Consider the following 20,109-nt stretch of genomic DNA (forward strand, 5'->3'; position numbering starts at 1 on the left):
GCCTAGGCATTGGTCAATATGTATGGTTGTGTGCTATCGGGATATGTGTTAACCCTCCCTTGTTCATGTAGTGGAAATATTACAGACGTGTCTATGTGTGAGATAAAAGAACTAATATGGCGGAAAAGCAGTTCCCCCCGCATGTGTGAGATGACTCCCCCTCTTGCTCAAACTAAGACCTTAGACTCTGTCCCCCTCTTAGTCCATGCTTTCAACCCTCTGTTAAGCGCAATATCCAATAGATATTATTTTTTATCCATGTAATATTAATTATATCCATTGTAATAATATTAATTTGATCCATGTTAATATCAATTTGTTCTTTACTTTTTCTTTTACATATTTAATGCCTAGTCTGTTAATCGAATGTTAAAAACATTTTTAACAAGCTGAAAAAATAATGGGAAAATATTGCGTTTATTGGAAGGTTAAAAATGAGAATTAAAATTGTTTATATCTTTTACATCGGAGGAAACATTCATTTATTAACAAATTCTATGATTCACGGAGAGCTAGATCAACTCGACGCTAATGATATGGAGTTAATTCATTATTACTCTCTTGAGATTGTTGCAACACATATATTGCGTGAACATGATTTGTTGGGCAAGTACATGATGTAAATGTTTTCGAGACTGCATACCTTTATGCGTATATTTTTATTTTATTAATTCTTACAATTAGTGAAGCACTTGCTCCCCGCTCGTTAACCAGTCACCTATAAAATTGAGAAATTAAATGTTAATTAATGATAATAGTTTCGTACATATTGATAGCATTTTAGGCCACGTTTTATTTTTTAAAGGATTACGCATTCATTTTGTTTAAAGAAAAAAACACATTCTCTCTAATTCTGTTGAGATCCTCGAAGCTTTATTTCTTAAAACTATTGATATTATATTTGTAATTAAAACCTATTTGCAAGAGATTTTATATAACTTATTTTTGATATTTTATAATTTTTCTAATAAAAATAACTTGTAAGAAAGAAAAGAATCGTATACCTATAGAATGTATTATTTAAAATTCAAGCTGTCGACTGACTTAAAGCAAAGTTGTTAACATGTGTGGACAATGAATGGAAAAGAGAAAATCCAAAGAGAAAATCCTTTAAGGGAAGGGAAACCAAATCAGGAATTTCTAGAATTTCTTCAAAGAATTCGTGATTCAAAGAATGCATATGCTTCATTGATTAGTTATTCAACTAATCAGGATCAAGGAATTTTTGTGCTTTTCTGTTAATAACTCACATTCTTTGAAACATTCTTCGTTAAGTCGTCACTTGGTCGAACACTTTGAACGACGTGCACGTTGTAAACACATCGCGATAGTGTTACAAGCTACAATAAACTTTGTACGCTTACATTCGTGATTCGTTATTACTTAATAAATATATTAACAAAATTAAGTGAACTCGTCATCAGTAAATAACGTTTCGGGCTTTTTTGTGAATATAGTTAAATTTTTAGTGATGGCTACAATAAAAGACTTACCCAGCGAAGTGTTTGAGATAATTTTTTCATATAAAGACATTAACTTTGAAGATATTGTAAATTTTAAGTCTACCTGTAACACATTAGGACAGGTAAAACTGTATAACAAATTTTGGGAAAAGAAATTTTATCAGAGGTAAGTTTTTATTTATTTTTTAATATTAATTTTTTTTAATTTAATATATACTCAATCGATCAACAAAGTATTTTTACGAAAACAATAAAGTTACACCATTAATTTAAGTTGTGTCTGTTGCTTTATTACATATTGAGCTCGTTTCTAATATTACAAGTTAGTATGATTAGAATAAAAAATCAAAATCTAGTAAAGTAAAAATCTTAATGTGTTTAAAGACTCGATTCATAAATTCATCAAATAATCATAATATATCTTTATTCATCAATTATAAGCTAGGCACCATTTGATAAAGATTGCTATTTACTCGCGTCTCATTATATCGTAGATTATAATTTCATTCTTTCTTTATCTTTCTTCATTTGTTGTGTTTATCTTTTCTTTTTTATTAAATTATGAGCATAAAAGTTATCCTCTGTTTTTATAATTGTCTTTAGTTATTGTATGTTTAATGAATGTGTTGTTATTTTATATGAATTATTTGATAAATTATTAAAAATATATAGACTTCTCTAAAAGGATTTTTTTACTGTTAGTAATCTCTCTTTTCTTTTTAAATTATTTTGATTTTGTGACTAGAAAAATTTATTTTGTAGTAAAATATGAAAGAACGCTAAATTAGAGTGCTGTTAAGATTTTTTTATATTTTAATTTAAAAATTTACATAATTATGCATACATGTTTATCTATATAATATTTATATAAAAATACTTTTTTTACATTTTTGTTTCAAGATTTACTTCTCTTTATCTTTCATAAATAATATTTTTTGCATGTTATAATGCAACATTCTTTCCTTAATTTTCTGTTTAAACTTTATAATTTTTATCAAATTTTAATAAAGTATTTCTATGCAATTAATTTCACATATTTGAAGATTGTATTTTCTTTAGTTTTCTTATTTTAATAACAGGTGTAGAATTTTCAAATATTCTTACACGTTTAATTTTCATTTGATTTCTCTCATTTAAATATGGTTTACGATTCGAAAGTCATACATTTAATTAGTGCGAAATCATTGCAGTAGATGCATCTTAATAACACATTGTGTTTATGTGTACAAATTACTATCCATTATACTATTGTGATAATTACAATTTGATTAAAATAATTAATATATATTGTTCTATTACATAGAAAAATTCATATTTATAATTTTTTTAAACTTATTTTGAACATTAATATGTATGCACGTATTAAAATTTAAAAAAATGTATATATATCTTAGAAAGTATATTGTCCAAAATGTATTGCTGATACTGTGGTGTTTAATATAATTCTTGAGAATTTTCTATTTTAATTTTAGATGTTATACTGCGAAAATAAAGTATACAGAAAAGAAAACAAAAAAGCGAAACGAAAATTTTAACCAAATAGATTTTGAAGAACTAATAAGAGAAGGAAAAAACTGTATTAAGAAGCTACGATATTATATACATTTGATGTCAGAAAATATGCTATGCGATAGTATCAAAAAAGAATTGGAATTTTTTTTAATTTCCATAGTTAAAAATTCGATGTTATATTATTTTGTCCACGATGACCTAAAAATAAATATGTCTGCACAATTACCATGGTAAAATTCAACAAACTGCTATTAATTTTATAAAGTAATATAATTATTTTATAGTTAATATATAACTTTTTTTCAGGCTAGCTACTACTACTTTGACAATTAAATATAATCTTCGCTTAATTTTATACTGCCTAGAACAATATCGAGTTGTATACAAGTTGAATAAATTTATGGCTATGCCAAGAGAAAAACAACTTTTAGAAAAATTTCTTACCATTTTAGCACAATATTTTGAGCCATATGTGTCTTGTTCAACTATAAAAACCTGGTTAGATAATATTACGCAAGAATTTTTATCTTTCTTTAAAATAAAATATCCTGCACACTTGATATTCAAAACCTCTACCGAACAACTTTCTTTCTGGAAAGATAATAACATTGATAACCATTTTTACAATACAGAAGAAACAAAGCAAATTATGGATGAATTTAAAAAATTTATATATCATGATTTAAAACCAAATGTCTATGACCTATTACGTCAACTATTTACAACATTTAATTTAAAAATCAAATGTGTTTATATAAATAATGTAAGTTTTTTTAGATTATGTTGAATTATAATTTTATTTTGTTATGTCCTGCGCAATCATAACAATAACATATCTTTCATATCTCATAAATGTTCAATATAATTTTTCTAATATAATTTATAACATAGATTTCAGAAGATAATCTAATGGTGCTTATATGTCACTGCGTAGCCAGGAGACTCGGTTTACGCTGTGCTCTAGCTCCATATACTTCAAAACGTCTTGCACTTATATGGAAAAAAGACTAGTAAGTATATAATTTTACCTTTTGAGTGCTTTCAATCTTTCTATTTTTATATGTACACTTTTATACACATATTATACGTACATGTATGTACATATATATACGTATATATATGTACATATATGTATATGTATATATATATATATATATATGTGTGTGTGTGTGTGTGTGTGTGTGTGTGTGTGTATTGTTTATTGCAAAGTTATTTACGGTTTCTAGAATATTTATTTGTAATAAATGCATAAAATAAAATTTTATATAAAAATGCATTTGTATCAAACACTTAAGATAACTTTAGCATGTGTTATACACAAATTTATACATATACATACATACAAAGGGATAATAAAAAATTTCTTCTTTCGATAAAAAATCAAAGTCATCTTAACATTTTTAATTGAGACATTATATTATTTCTTTTATAACAATGAGTTTTTTATTTACTTTACACACAAGCATTTTATATATTTAAACAAGTTTATACAAAAAAATTAATAATATATTTATAATATTTTTTTATAATCTGGTTTGTTCAAATTATAACATGTAAAATTTTTAATTTACATTATTACGTGAATTATATCCTTTTTGAAGAATTTATCTTAATAGATTTTACATACAAAATTAAATAAAATGTACTGATTTATAAAAAAACATTACATATGTACATTTGTATATATATATATATATATATATATATATATATAAATGCATTAAAAAACAATATATAGTTTAACGTTTTTAGCAACGCTTATATAAAAAGGTTGTGATCATCAGTTGATTCTATTCTTTTTTTCTTATTGTCTTTTGAAAAAATTTAGTAAATATTTTAATAAAAAGTTATATGATTGAGTGTCTTTATTGTTCGACCAAACTGGTTAAATAAGCTTTATTGAGTCTTTAATCAGCTAACAATCGACGACGTTTCGACCTTTGGTTTAGGTCCTTTTCAAGTCTAGAAATGATTGACAAAAATAATATTACATTATTTTAGTTAATTACTAGATGTCACCATGGTAGTTGTTACATATATGTTAGCGTTAATTTAATACTATGTACCTAACACGACGCAACTCTTTACAAAGTCAAAAACGCTTCATGCTACATGTCACCTACACGTCAGCACGAAGATTAAAGCTATGTATAAAATATCGGAAAACAAATACACGTCTCAGGTCAAATTCGTTGAAATTTCTTAATAATATTATTGTAAATGGGATTCAAATTTTCAGTATCTTTTTGTAAATTAATTGAATTGTCATACATGTTGATAAAAAACATCTCTGCAATTTCTCTCTTTTTAGTATGCTTCTCGTTATGTAATATTGTGGGTGTTGTCCAGTTGAAATCGTGTGTAAATTCAGTCCTATGCTTACTAACGACCGAATGATTGTTAGTATGCATTTTTATATTATTAGTATGTTCTTTAATGCGTGTGTTTAATTGTCTTTTTGTCTGTCCTATGTATTTAACGTCACAATCCTTGCAGTCAATTTTATAAACGATCTCTGTCGTGTTAAATCTATTCAATTTGTCCTTGCCACATCTAATTAATTTGTTCAGTTTTTTCGGTATCGTATACACAACTCTTAAGTCTTTATCCCTGAATATTTTGCTTATTTTTTCGCTTAAGTTTTCTACATACGGTATTAGTACGCACATAGAGATGTCAAGTCGTCCAGTATTCTCGTCCGCGTTTGATTTATTTTGATGTTTCAGACTAGAAATTCTTTTATGCACATATCGGTCTATGATGTGGGAGGATAACAATTATTCGTTAGAATTTGTTTTACCTTGTTAATATTATTTGCCTGAAAACGTTCATCAGATAGCAGAATCGCGTGATCAACCAGGCTATTAATTGTGTTCATTTTATATTTAAATGGGTGGCTGGAGTAATAATTGAGGTATCTGCCTGAGCAAGTCGGTTTTTGAAACCAATTCGTGATCAGTTTTCTGTTACACTTTATGACTGTAGTATTTAAAAAGCTTAGACTGTTATTCATTTTTAATTCATGTGTGAATTTTAAACGATTATGATAACCATTAAATGTTGACAAAATGTAATCTACTTTTGTACATGATACGATCGTAAAAATTTCATCGACAAACCTATAGTATACTTTAATGTCAAAATCCAGCAAAAAGTTATACATTATAATTTATATATTGTTGATAAAAATGATTTATTTTTTGATAACTTTTTGAATAATACAATTATTTTATTTGCAAAATGATAAATGCAATTTATTCAAAAAGAATTATATAAAATAGTATTAAATAACTGTTTTTTATAATTTACTAAAAAAATTTTCTTACTGTCAAATTTTCCGATTAATTTTAATAAATACAATTTATTACTTAGTTGAAATATATTTATATATAAAATTTTATTCAGTTTATTACAAATATTATAAAATATTATCATAGATTATGAAAAATGATTTTTTATGTATGTGCATATATATATATATGTACGTATGTATATATAAATAGATATTTTTTATTATTAATATATATTTTTTATTATTGTCAGTTGTGCAAAAAAGAATAGAACAAAACGTTTTTATATTAATGAAAATGCCTTTCAACTTTATCCGTCTACTGAGAAGAAGAATCAATATGAAGAACTTCCTTATGATGAGGTAATGTTGATAATTTTTAATATGTACTTTTTATTAATTTTAGCTGTATAAGGATAATAATTATTATTAAGTTTTATTAATAATACGTTAAATCAATAAATGAATGTAGTTTATAAGCAATTAGGAAAAGTAAGAAACTTTTTTTTTTATTTTCTTGTGCAATCGAAATTGTATTTGTCTGTTCTTTTAGGTAATACTACACATGTTGTTAACGTTTACAAGAACGGGACATCCTAACATATTGTACAATTGGAGTTTAAGTATACTACACCAAATTATGTCTTTAGCAACAACATGGGTTGAACTTCAATATAGTAGAATTACAAGTATAATAGAGGTAATTTATTATGCACACACAGTGTATAATATATATATATATATATATATATATATGTTTTTTTTAATATATATTATGTGTATTAAAAATCCGGAAACAATCAAATATCTCATAAATAATGCATTTAGAAAAAAATGTTTTAGACAAAAGTTACGAGGCTTATAAAAAGATACATTTAACAGTATCAGTTTGATCATAGATAACGTTCCCAAGATCAGGTCAAAATATAAACTTATTTTTTTAAATAGAAATCTCTATTTTTATTACATAGTTTTATATTGACTTTCTAACGCTTTTAAAATGGTTCAATAAAGCTCAATTCCCTTAAGTGCTTTGGAATTATAGATTGATAAATTTCAAGAACCGCCGGCTTTAGCATTATCCGAGATATACTACGTGAATATATGTATACGCGCAAACACAACAGAAATGTAAATTCGATAGTGCAACCTTCACGTGATATATTTTTGATATTAATATACGGTAACTATCAAGCCTTATAACTCGAAAAGTAATAAAAAATACTTTATTATGTTTTAAAAAGTTTTTGAGGCAAGTCACAAAAGTATGCAGCAAAAAATGCAGTTTCCATTTTTTGCTGCATACTTTTGTGACTTGCCTCAAAAATTTTTTAAAACATAATAAAGTATTTTTTATTACTTTTCGAGATATAAGGCTTGATAGTTACCGTATATTATTAATTAAAAAATTAAAGATAAGTTTTACGTGATCCTCAAACAACTACAATATTTAAGATCAAACTTATATCCTCTTTCAAACCAAACAATTTTTGTCCTAAACATTTTTTTTAATTCTGAAATTTCCAGATATTTGACTATTTCTAAATTAAATGAGGCACCTTGAGTATAAAGAGATTATATCAATTATAATTATCTATAATTAAAGTCAATATATGTAGTTTTTTTTTTTACTTTACTTGTTAAGATATTAATTAAATTCTGCTATTATGTTTTTCATATAGAATATATATATCGAAAAGGACCAACCACCAAAATCAAGAAACAAAGAAGCTAAATTTGCAATTGGAATGATCGTGACCCATGCACCGAAACATTCTCGTGATACACTAGAAAATCACGATGGTGTAATAATCGGATGGGATTATAAACGTGATATAATCAGTTTCCGAAACAGAGTATATAATGGGTTACCATATCTAAGTCAATGCTATAACTATTTTTCTGATCCGTTCTCTTGTCGCAATGTGCTAGCAAGATATATGGAGAAATATATTAATACCAACCAGCCGTACTATATGATACTTCTTGAAAATAATAAAATATGTTACGTGAAAGAAGGTGAGTAGTGATTAGTGTAGCATTCTTATAAACATGTGTATTCTTACATATTATTTATGATTTTTCATCTGTACATTGTAAATAAAATATATCTTTTTTATTTTAGAGGATATATCGTTATGTCCACCAAAGTGGATAAAAAATATAGAAATAGGGAAATACTTTTCTAGATTCCAACGCAATTACTACGTACCAAATAAAAGGCTGGCAGAACTTTACCCTAACGATATGGCTGCAATTCAAAAGATAATATTTTCTAGTCAGTACTTTTAATTCTAAAATGTTTTTTTAATATAATTAATATAATTAAATGCATTTTAATATAAATGTATTACTAAGAAAATAAATGTATTAAATATAATAATTATATGAAAATTATGTTAATTAAATAAATATTTCAATGAACTATTGTACGAAAATATTGAGATAAATTTGAAAATTTCAAAGTTAGCTCTTATTCCGTACTGTTGATTTTGACACTTTCTAACCGTACAGGTGGGTCAGTGTATTTTTGATAAGTCAATTAATAGGTAAGACAGTTTTACAAAATCTAAAAAAATTTATATTATATTTTTGATCCTTCTAAATAAAAACTGAAATAAAAATTTTAAAAACAATTTGCTTAAATTGTTTTATGACTACTTTTTTCCGAGAAATTGACGCTCTTAGAAAAATTATGGACAAAAATAACCCACCAGTACGGAATAAGTGTTAAAATTAAAATAGTAATAAAGAAACAAATAAAATTAAAAATATAGAATTATGTATAATTATGCGTTTGCCATTAATTTTCGAGATTTATTTTATTAACAACTAGTCATACAAACTCTGACATGGATAAATTGACTTTACATAATACTTCTTACTACATCGTAATTTGGTAATTTAAATATCACCTCATATACGCAACATTATACAATATATATATACATATATTGTATAATGTATGTATAAAATATTATATATATATTCCATTTTCACGCTGTGTATAAACTTATGTATATGTATATTCTATATTTTATCTCGTAAATGTTTATCCAATATAATTTCTATCAAATGAAAGAGATTAATGTTTGACAATCATAAAATTAAAAAAAAATTTTTTTTACAAATGAAGATTAGTACAGCTATAAAAAGAAAAAAGAAACTGCATGATTATATTCTCAGATTAAAATTCAAAATATATTAACATTTAGCTTTATGAAACTAATTAGCAAATAGTCAAAATTTGCACTATAAACATATGTAATGTTGTACATACTTGATAAGATTAAAATTGAAAAGCAATATCAAGAAATTTTATAAAAATATTAAAACATTTCAAAAATATCAAATTGTATAAGTAGTCTTTTACATAAAGATAGAAGAAAAATTTAAAAAGTAAAAGAAAAGTGAAAATAAATAAAGATTTAAAAAGTAAATGTAATTTTTTAAATTAAATTATTAAATCTAATATTGAATCATTATCTATTGTCCTATGTCGATTTTAGATAACGAAAATTTTACAGAACTTTATTCATATTAATTCAAATACTATTTATAGTTCCAAACATTCTGTTTTATTAGTAACAAAAATAAAAATAGGCATAATATAAATTAATGTTCTATTAACATTATCAATTAATGTTGTTATTGCAGAATATTAGTGTAAATTTTTCTAGGCATTCCGATTGTAATTTGACATATACATATAATTTTCGCATATTTTTACGATGTCTAACAGAACCTCGCCAAGCTAATATCAAAAATGTTTGAAAAACTTTTTTTTTAATTATTTTTTTAAAAATTTTATTAACGTGATTAAATATATGTGATTTTACCATAAAACTTTTATGTAAAAACATTTTTTGATATTTGTAATAATTTTCGAGATATCGAGAAAAGCAAAAAGCCGCTTTATATATGAGGGGTGATTTCATTCCTTAAAAACGTTTTTCCACTGCATCTGAAAATTTCTAAATTTATTTATTTATTCCCCCTACATGTGTTCAAAATTAAATCATTAATTAAAATTAGAATTTTCGGATTCCGCTCCGTTGTCACCGGAATACACCTTCCGAGAATGCAGTCGTTAAGAGCCTATGAGGGAGAGGTCTTTAAGAAGCGTGTTAAAGCATTTAATTTATCTCTATTGTCATGCTCAAGCGATTGCTTGTGAGCTATTTATATTTTTGTTTTCTTATATTTGAATATAGATACAAAGGCATGTTTGCCTGGATTTTAACGTCAATACTGTTCGAAAAATCGTTTGTTTGTCACAGTTTGTCTGAGGCTTTCGTAACATCAACATATATTTATAGAACGACTTGTAATTTTAACAGTTTTTGAGTAATATATACTATTAATTATCTTGCATCCAGAACAACTTATTAGTTTCCTTAACAACGCGTAATCGCGGGAGACCTGACCTTATTCTCGTGAAGAAGATGTTGTCTTGAACAACAAAGTTATCTGTATTTTATAACAAAGTCATGAGCAGCAGAAGAAGAGAAGGAATACAACATTATTAAACAAAACGCCGACTCCAAACAAGACGTTGACTCGGACTCACTTAGGCTTCCATCAGGCTGGTGAAAGAAGTAAATCCAGAAGCATATATAACATGTTCTCAAGATTAAGATAACGATGATGTTCATTCTGACAATCAGCCAACGCGATGCATCATCCGAACTGCAGTAGGTATGTGACTCGCGTTCAGTGGAACTCTGGATGGTACGATTGGATGATACGTCTTTTCTGATTTCTGGGAAGTGGTTTAGCAGGTAGAGTTGTTAGGTAGCATTGAATATAACCTAGCAACAAGAGCGCCTCTAGGCAATATATCCATAAACATTTTTTCACCTCTCCCATTAAAGAAAACAAAAAAAGACTATGTGTAAAAGATTCCAACCAACAACACAGAGTGAGTAGCTTTGGAAAAGGAAATATTACAGTGTTTGTTCATCTATAAATTTTTTAAATTATATTTATATTTATATTATAATTATATTTATGTAAAAATTACCAAACTCGTAAAAACATAAAAATAATGGTGAGCTTTCGAAAGTAGAGATTTCAAGATTTTAAACTTTTTTTTTAAATTTAAATTTTGTTTATTTTTAAGGAAATTAGCTGGTTGAATTTTGTCTATTTTTAAAAAAATTTCAAGTGATCTTCTAATTGTTGTAAGGAGTTTATATCATAGGATATGTACTAAATTTCGAAAAGTTACATGAAAACAAAAGAGAAATTAAAAAAGAAAAAATTTAAAGAAAAAAAATGCAGATAAAACAGAAAATGACAAATTTGAAGAAAGAAACAAGGATTTTTTTATTACAAAAGATATTGTAAAATTATGATTTACCGATTTCAGGTAACACTAACTTTTAAAACTCATATTTCAATTTATCGGTCCGTTCAATTGTCCATATTATAAAACAAAATAACAATAGGAATGACCATAAAGTATCTCACCAATATATTATACTTTGTTTAATGAATTTTATAGAACTTTCTACTTGCATATCCACTACTTTCATTGGTCTGTCAGAATATAAAGCTGTTAGTCTTTGAAGCGTTGAAAGTAGTCAGTGTGCATCTGCAAAGGATACTAAAGAAGATGCTACAGTAAACTTCGTGTCTTCATTTCGTTCACATCTCTCGAGATATTATATAAACGATATTAGTGATTCGAAACAAATAAATAACGTCCATAACGTACGGGATTTTTTCTGTACATGGTCGAATTCTTTGCTCGATGGCTACGTTGACGTCTTTGCCTGACAAAATGATAATTATTATTTTAGAAAATAAAAACCTCAACATCAAGGATATTGTAAATTTTATGTCTACGTGTAAAAAATTCCAGAACATAAAACGGAACAACAAGCTTTGGAAAAAAAAATTTTATCAAAGGTATTTTTTTATAAGTTTACTACATTTACTACATATTACTTGGTTTCGTCACGTCACGAAGCAATAACTAATAGCAAAAATTTAAGAGCTATGGCATTCTTACTCTATTAATTTAAAATTCCGTTACTTTATTGCAAATATCAAGAGCTGTTTTTGACATTACAATTTAATACGATTGTAATAAGGAATCAAGACTTATAGTAAAAATTGTTTTTAAGATAGATAAAAGCCAAAATATAATAAGCTATACCTATTAAGTTACACGCAGCATAATAAAGATAATTCACTATTACTTACAACTCATTGTTACCGTAGATCATAGATTCTTTCTTTCTTTACTTGGTCTTTATCACACTATTAGAACATAAGAGATCTAATTTTTCATTATTACTTTTATTTATTTGCACGTTTAGCTATTCTTCCATCAATGTTCTTATAAATTATTATTTATTATTTTAAAAAATCTAATTATATAATATTACATCAATAACCATAAAATTTTTGTATGAAACATTCTCTGAGATCTCTTACCGTTCAGATAATATTTATTCAAAAACAGCTTTTCTTCTTCGCAACTAAACAATCTTCTTTTCAATGTTTTGGCCCCTCATATGATGGGACACCTATTAAAAAATACATGTTTATTATTTTAATCTATATTATATATATTACATATTATAATATAGCACATAATATATTTAAAGCTTTTAGTAAAATCAGAGGGTAACAATTGAATATGTTCTCTTGTTAGTTTAAAAAAATAGCTATATATGTGTACTATAGACATATAATACAGGGTGTCCAGTAATTGGTGAAAAACCTGTTAATGACAGATTCTTGAGATCATTTGAAGTCGATTTTTTTTCAACGAAAATATTGAGAGACGTCATTATTTTTTGCAAGTTTTCAATTTTTATCATTATATATCTTTGTAATTAAGCCTTAAATTAAAATTTTATTAGAATAAACTCTATTTGAAATTGAAGAATATAGTTTTGGTAATTTTTTAACTTCAAAAAGTTTAGTTTGTGAAAAGCATCTGTTTTTCAATCGCTTATAACTCGGAAATTATTAATGCATTGCCATTTTCGCTGATAAAAAATTGTTTCCAAATAATCTTAAGAATCTGTCATTAGCAGGTTTTTCACCAATTACCGAACACTCTATATAGACTACGTATTCTCATACGTAATGTAAAATTATTAAATTCAATTGTCAAGACGCATCGGAAAATAGAAAAAAAGCATGTTTTGGATCACTATCCTATCTTTTTCTAACTATTATTAAATAAAGCTATCTTTGTTACAAAAACAATAACCTAAAGTATGCTCTCTTTGTTTAATTTTTAATATTCAGTCGAACGCGCAGTCTATAGTATATTATATGTACATTTATGATGTATACAAATTGCTATCCATAACATTTTTATATAATTTATTTGAAATATTGATATGCACATAATTAGAGAAAAGTTGTATGTATTGTATTTAATTAATATATTTCTTAAAATTGTTCCTAATATTGTAACGTGTTCTTTAGTATAAGTTTTAAAAATTGAAATATTTTCTATTTTAATTTCAGTTGTCCTTCATTGAGAATAAAAAGTACAAAGATGCAGAAGAATTTTCCCAACATAGATTTCAAAATGCAAATAAAAAAAGGTATGAAGTGTACCAAGGAATTACAATATTATGTGTCTTTAATGTCCAATAATAATTTATCGAACACTAAAGCAAAAAAGTTAGACGCACTTTTGAGTTCCGCAGCCATAGATCCAATCATTTATTATTTTGTTATGGATAATATAAAGAAAAATGCACAATTATTAAGGTAAAAATCAATAAACTGAATACTCTCTTAATATTATAAATTAATATTATTAGTCATAAATGTACAATTAATATATAATTTTTTTCAGGCAAATTGACTGCGATTTAACAAATATATATAACTTTGGCATAATTTTTCGATGTTTAAAACAATATCGATTAAAGCACAAACTAAACAAATTTAGAAGTAAGCCAGAAAAAAAGCAGCTTTTAGAACGATTACTTACTATTGTGGCACAATATTTTCAACCACATGTGTCTTATTCTGTTATAAAAATATGGTTAGATAATATTGTACAGCAAGTTTTATGCATCCTTAAATCTAAATATCCATCTCATTCAATATTCTCAATGTCTGCTGAAAAGGAGTTTGCTTTCCAGCACACTTGGAAAGAAAACAATATTAATGAAAATTTTTGGAATCAAACAGAAGCAAAGCAAATAATAGAAATACTTAAACAATTTATATTTTCTGAATTAGAATGCTGTAAATTGCGTCTGTTATGGACAATGTTAAAGATAGAAGACAAACACACTTGTACACTTTACGTAAGTTAGTGTTAATTACTTTAAATTATAATTATGCTTTGTTATGCACTGCTTAAACATAATTATGCTTTTTTTATATCTTATAAATGTTTAATATTATTTTTTATATCTTATAAATGTTATAATATAATTTTTCCAGATTTCAAAGTGTTTTCGGAAGTTTTTACTAACTATTATGTATCATAGTTTAGCGAGAAGATTTGGCATACACTGTGAATTAGTACCATTATGTCATCCATATCTTCAAATTACATGGAAACCTAGCGAGTAAGTACAATTTTAGCTTCAGAGTAAACTTAATATATCTGATTTTCATTTTTATAGGTGTACATAATTTCAAAATATATATAAAATATTTATTATATACATTTATCTACAATTTCATAGAATATTTATTTATTATTAATTGATAAAATATTTTATATAAAATCTAATTGTGAACGTAGAGCATGTACTTTAGCACGTACATGTTACATACATGAATCTTATACACGCAACACACAAAATGATAAAAAATTGCTTCTATTATACTCAATAAAAAAATCAAAATTATCTAAAAATTTTTAAATAAAATATTATATAAACATACTATAAACTATTACTATAAACATACAAGAAATAGACAAAAAAAATAAAAATATTTATGAAAAATCTAATTTCATATAAGATTCATATACAATATTAAATTTTCTTTACGATAAACACTTTTTAGATGTCTATGTATATATGTACTATATAATTATTTATTATTTTTAGTAATGATTTAAAAAACGCAGAGTATTTCTTTGTAAACGATGTATCTCGGCTAAACTATCCAAATAATATTGTCGAAGGCAGATTTTATGATGCATTGACTCCAGATACCGAAGATACCTATGCATGGGTATATAATTTTTTTCTAAATAATTTTTTAATAATTAATAAAGATAGCAATTAAAAAGATAATTATTGAAAAAGTTAATAAATTAATACTTTTTATAAATAATAAATAAAAATGAGAAGCTATTTTTTATTTTTTCATTTGTAATCGAAATTTTATTCGCATGTGTGTTTTTTTCCAGATAACAGGATGGATGCTAATAAATTTTAATGAAGAGTTGGTATGCCGTAATATTATAGATTGCTCGTGGGAGTTGAATATTTTAGAAAAAATGATAAATAATTACGTAATTAATATCACAAGACCCATAAAGGTAACTAATCATCGCATAACATGCACTAATAACTATATATATAATATAATAATAATATAATAACTATATAATATATATAATAATATATAAAAGAATATATAAACAAATTACACTATTTATAATTATCTATAATTTAAATGGTTTAGAAATCACTTGACAAAATATCAGTTAAATTCTGTTATTATATTTTCTAGATCAAATCTGACATTGAAATAAAAGGACAACAAAAAAGAAGAAATAAAAAAATAAAATTTGCAGTTGGTATAATTGTAACGCATTCATCGCATCTATATTCCCCTTCGAGGATAAAAAGTAATCGTCACAATGGCGTGATAATTGGTTGGCATTTTAAATGTGATGTTTTATTTATACGTAGATCACTAAGTTCTATAGTTCCACATCTGAGTGAATGCTGCGGACATCATCACATTTGTATTGGTGAAGAATGTGTACATGTTTCTAATCAACCGCATTACATAATTCTCACTGAAAACAATGTAGTATGTTATGTGCGCCAAGGTATATATAAGTATTAATAGCATTCTTATAAATTATATATTTTCTATGATTTTTTATTCATGCAATATAGAATCCATTTTTTTTATTTTAGATGACATTTCTATATGTTCACCACAATGGATTGATAATGTGGAAATAGGACAATTCTTTTCTAGATTCGAAGGTACACATTATGTACCGAATAATAGTCTGGCAAAAGATTATCCGTACGATACTTCGGTAATTCCTGAAATCCTTTCCAATAGTATACAGAATGTCCCGTAATAATCGTCCAATCTTTCATGGGCAGATAGAGCAAGTCAAACCAAATAGTAAAGTCCTATACCATTTTGCGATTTTCAGAATAATTATTCAGAAATTAATTCACAAAGATCGGCAAATCCGGCGCGAGTATCAGCCGGCTGCAAAAAAGATGGTGAGGAGGACGGCCCACCTCTAGGCCGGTCGCTAAATAATAATCGCTAATCTATTGTTCTTATCAACGCTTCTCGTTTATGCCTCTGGTAACCGCGAGGCAATGGCGCCTACTTACGCCGCGCGCGCTTAGCGACCGTCCTTAGGGCCGTCTTTCTCGGACACCCTGTATATTGGAAAGGATTTCAGGAATTACCAAAGTATATATACAGGGTGTCTCAGACTTACCGAATCACCTGTTAATAGTGGATTCCTGGGGTCATTTAGAGACGAAAATCCTAATACCAAAATGTCGAGGCTACAATAGTTTTCAAATGGCTATAATAATCTTCAATATATATATATATATATATATATTTATATATATGTATATATAAAAAACAAGCAAAGAACAACAGGGAAACCGCTCTACCATCGATGCGATCTTTATCGTTAGGCAAATTGCAGAAAAAGCACTTGAATTCAACAAACCGTCTATGCTTCGTTGACTTAACGAAAGAGTTCGATAGAGTTCGCTTGCAAGATGTGGTAAAAAAACTGTAAACCACGAACGTACACCCAAACATCATAAGAACAATTATACAGCTTAATACGAACAACACCACGATGGTCAAGACTAAAACTCTAAACGCAGCGAATAGAGCAAAACGTGGGTATACGACAAGGGGAGATAGCCTAAGCCTACAACTTTTTAACCTCATAATGGATAGTATAATTGGGAAAGTACGCGAGACAAACCACGGCTACAACATAAGAGACAAACGGCTCAACATCATATGTTACGCGGATGACGCAGTTTTGATCACGGATAACGAAGACGATCTATAGCGATTGACACAAATTTTCAGCGAGGAAGCAGAAAATGTTGGTATGGAAACCTCGCCAAAACTAAAACATTGGTAATAGCAAAAGAGCCAAGAAGATGCAAAATCGTAATAAATGGGAAGATAATCGAACAGGTAACAGAGTTCAATTATTATCTGGTATCAATCATTTCGGCTTACAGAGATCTGAAGAACGTCGTGAAGGACCATGTCAACAAATCAGAGCTAGAATAGCAGGGGCGTTAAGAACTATCATATGGGAAAACAGTTGCATACATATCTAAAAAGAACAAAGTCAGGATATATAAGACATGCGTGAGACCAGTATTGACTCTTATGTTGCAAAAACAAGAGCGGATACCACTCTGACAAAAAGACTTGCCGTAGGTGCGAGATGAAAGTGCTCAGAACCATTATTCTCGCTTCAGCCTTACATTTTTCGAGTCTGTAAATATATTGTTCACAAACAATTATTTATCAGACTGAAAGATATTGTAAATGTCTTACACAGATTACGACAACCGCGCGCTGCCACAGATGGATAACTGCTACAGCGTATCCGGATCGATGCTACCCTCGACTTCATACACCCCTGTTTTATTACTTGGGTACCCTTAGACACGCTGTTTTATTACTAATATAGAATATATCGAATTATATGCACACATCTTAAATATACATATTCAATGTAATATCAATGTAATAATTTGAATTTACATATATTTTTTTTCCAATCATAGAGAATGTTGTTGTAGCAACCATAGCAATTTTAACCGTGTGCTATTAAATTTTCATGATGTATCTTATTGTTATTAATATCTAATTGTTATTGTTATTACTAGTTAAAATTTGAATTGAATTAAGTTTCCACAACAGTTTCAACAAGGTGTGATTTCTACTTTAGCTCTCATTATGTGCAACAAATATATTACACTTTATAAATATTATAAATGTTATATTACATTGTATATCAAATTAGTCATACGTTCTACATATTTCGTAAATTGTCACATCAATCAATTATAAGTTGAATGAGACGCAAAGCATCGTTATACCATCGTTAGTAATAGAACGTTATTTCACGGTAAAAAATATTTACTAAAAATAAATAGCAAAATATTGCTTTATGCAAGTACTTGCAGACTAAAATGTTTTTTACTAGATTTTTAAATTTTCTAAAAGTCCATAAATATTTCTTCACGCAATTCTTAGTGGCTTATTTTGTATGCATAACTATTATACTAAGAGAATGTTGAAGTCGTCCTGTATTACTGATTAAATCTAATCTAACATAACACTATAATATATAATTCTATTTGGTTAATATAAAAGTTTTCAAGTTTATACATACAAAATAAGACGGGTTCGTGCTAAGAATTGCATAAAGAAATGAACTTTTAGAAGTGAACTTAGGAAAAAACATTTCTATATGCGATTGGTTGCACAATTTTTATATTATATTAAGCAAATATACTGTTACGTTAGATTAGATTTTGATGGGTAATATAGAATTACTTCAGTATTCCCTTAAGGGAATCCTAAAACGTCCTGTATTATCAATATTTTTATTATACTAAAATGTTTTTTACTAGATTTTTAAATTTTCTAAAAATTTTATTAGTTGTATAAAATGATAAATTCTTTTCCACGATAAAAGTATATACCGAAATCTTTTTGGAACTTATGCGATCTTATGTTAATAAAGAAAAAATTAAAGAAATTACAGTTTTTTTTATCAGTTTTTAGAACCAGATCGTAACAATAATTGCTTGATACAAACGTTTTGTAGTATGTATCAACAAAATGAGATAGGTTTCAAATATAAATTGCATAAAGGAATATTAGTGAACTTATAGATATGAGTTTCGAAGTCTAGATAAAAAACATTTTGTTGAAGAAAATGTTGTGCAGCAAAATGTTTTTACTAAGCTTCTAAACTCATTTTTAAAAATTAATAAAATATATTGTCTGTTGTTTTATCCGTTATCTGATTATTTATTCATTTAGACATATACTCTCTGATTGGAGTATTCTTATTAGATACCACCAAAAAAATTAATAACAGTTTCATACGAATTCTCATACGAGAATTTTATTAGGCAAGAATTCTTTTTATAAATACGTAAAATGAACATTTTTAAAACGTCTAATTATAAATACACTTTGAATATCCAATAATGTATATTCTTTAAACGTTTATATTATCCATAGACGTTTGAACTAAATAAAAACCAAAATTGAACGTCTAATGGACATTTTGTACTATTTAGGAACTTTTGAAAAATCTCTAGAAACTTCAAAAAAAAATACTAGAGTGCGCTGTGTAATGTCTGAACTACACGTGACAAGTTCTTTGTAGACGTATCACGTGTGCGCATACATGTGCATATAAACATCTTGGAAATTAATAATACCAGTAAATAACTTTGTGAGTTTGTTTTCAGCAAATATGTATATTCTTTAAACGTTTATATTATCCATAGACGTTTGAACTAAATAAAAACCAAAATTGAACGTCTAATGGACATTTTGTACTATTTAGGAACTTTTGAAAAACCTCTAGAAACTTCAAAAAAAAATACTAGAGTGCGCTGTGTAATGTCT

At 26.6% G+C, this 20,109-nt stretch overlaps 2 protein-coding genes across 4 annotated transcripts; both read left to right on the forward strand.

The window, feature by feature from the left end:
• The first annotated feature begins 3,884 nt into the window (after positions 1–3,884).
• LOC140663042 (uncharacterized) lies at positions 3,885–8,556 on the forward strand. Its single transcript, XM_072886939.1, has 5 exons — positions 3,885–3,985; positions 6,519–6,627; positions 6,818–6,964; positions 7,947–8,283; positions 8,390–8,556. Exons 1-5 carry the CDS (start codon positions 3,885–3,887, stop codon positions 8,554–8,556), a joined length of 861 nt encoding a protein of 286 aa, XP_072743040.1.
• Positions 8,557–10,529: 1,973 nt separating this feature from the next.
• LOC140669643 (uncharacterized) lies at positions 10,530–19,481 on the forward strand. 3 transcript variants are annotated; one of them, XM_072899667.1, is made up of 12 exons: positions 10,530–11,185; positions 11,387–11,635; positions 11,771–11,979; positions 12,069–12,177; positions 13,759–14,007; positions 14,096–14,555; positions 14,695–14,822; positions 15,312–15,438; positions 15,617–15,748; positions 15,943–16,267; positions 16,359–16,430; positions 16,928–19,481. In XM_072899667.1, exons 4-12 carry the CDS (start codon positions 12,107–12,109, stop codon positions 17,056–17,058), a joined length of 1,695 nt encoding a protein of 564 aa, XP_072755768.1. In that variant the 5' UTR covers positions 10,530–11,185; positions 11,387–11,635; positions 11,771–11,979; positions 12,069–12,106; the 3' UTR covers positions 17,059–19,481. The 3 variants fall into 3 exon arrangements, with proteins under 3 accessions (XP_072755768.1, XP_072755764.1, XP_072755766.1); XM_072899663.1 differs by having other exon boundaries at positions 11,771–12,177; XM_072899665.1 differs by lacking the exon at positions 16,928–19,481 and having other exon boundaries at positions 11,771–12,177; positions 16,359–16,726.
• The last annotated feature ends 628 nt before the right edge of the window (positions 19,482–20,109 follow it).

Source organism: Anoplolepis gracilipes, chromosome 1 (assembly GCF_047496725.1).
Source record: "Anoplolepis gracilipes chromosome 1, ASM4749672v1, whole genome shotgun sequence".
Taxonomy (NCBI): Eukaryota; Metazoa; Arthropoda; class Insecta; order Hymenoptera; family Formicidae; genus Anoplolepis; species Anoplolepis gracilipes.

Excerpts from the sequence above, each read along its gene's own strand:
- LOC140663042 (XM_072886939.1), top strand. The coding sequence starts at position 3,885 with ATGGTGCTTATATGTCACTGCGTAGCCAGGAGACTCGGTTTACGCTGT. Across the intron at positions 6,965-7,946 it reads GAATTACAAGTATAATAGAG|AATATATATATCGAAAAGGA; the intron begins GTAATTTATTAT and ends TTTTTCATATAG. Across the intron at positions 8,284-8,389 it reads AATATGTTACGTGAAAGAAG|AGGATATATCGTTATGTCCA; the intron begins GTGAGTAGTGAT and ends TTTTTATTTTAG.
- LOC140669643 (XM_072899663.1), top strand. The coding sequence starts at position 12,020 with ATGGCTACGTTGACGTCTTTGCCTGACAAAATGATAATTATTATTTTA. Across the intron at positions 14,008-14,095 it reads AAAAATGCACAATTATTAAG|GCAAATTGACTGCGATTTAA; the intron begins GTAAAAATCAAT and ends AATTTTTTTCAG. Across the intron at positions 14,823-15,311 it reads ATTACATGGAAACCTAGCGA|TAATGATTTAAAAAACGCAG; the intron begins GTAAGTACAATT and ends TATTATTTTTAG.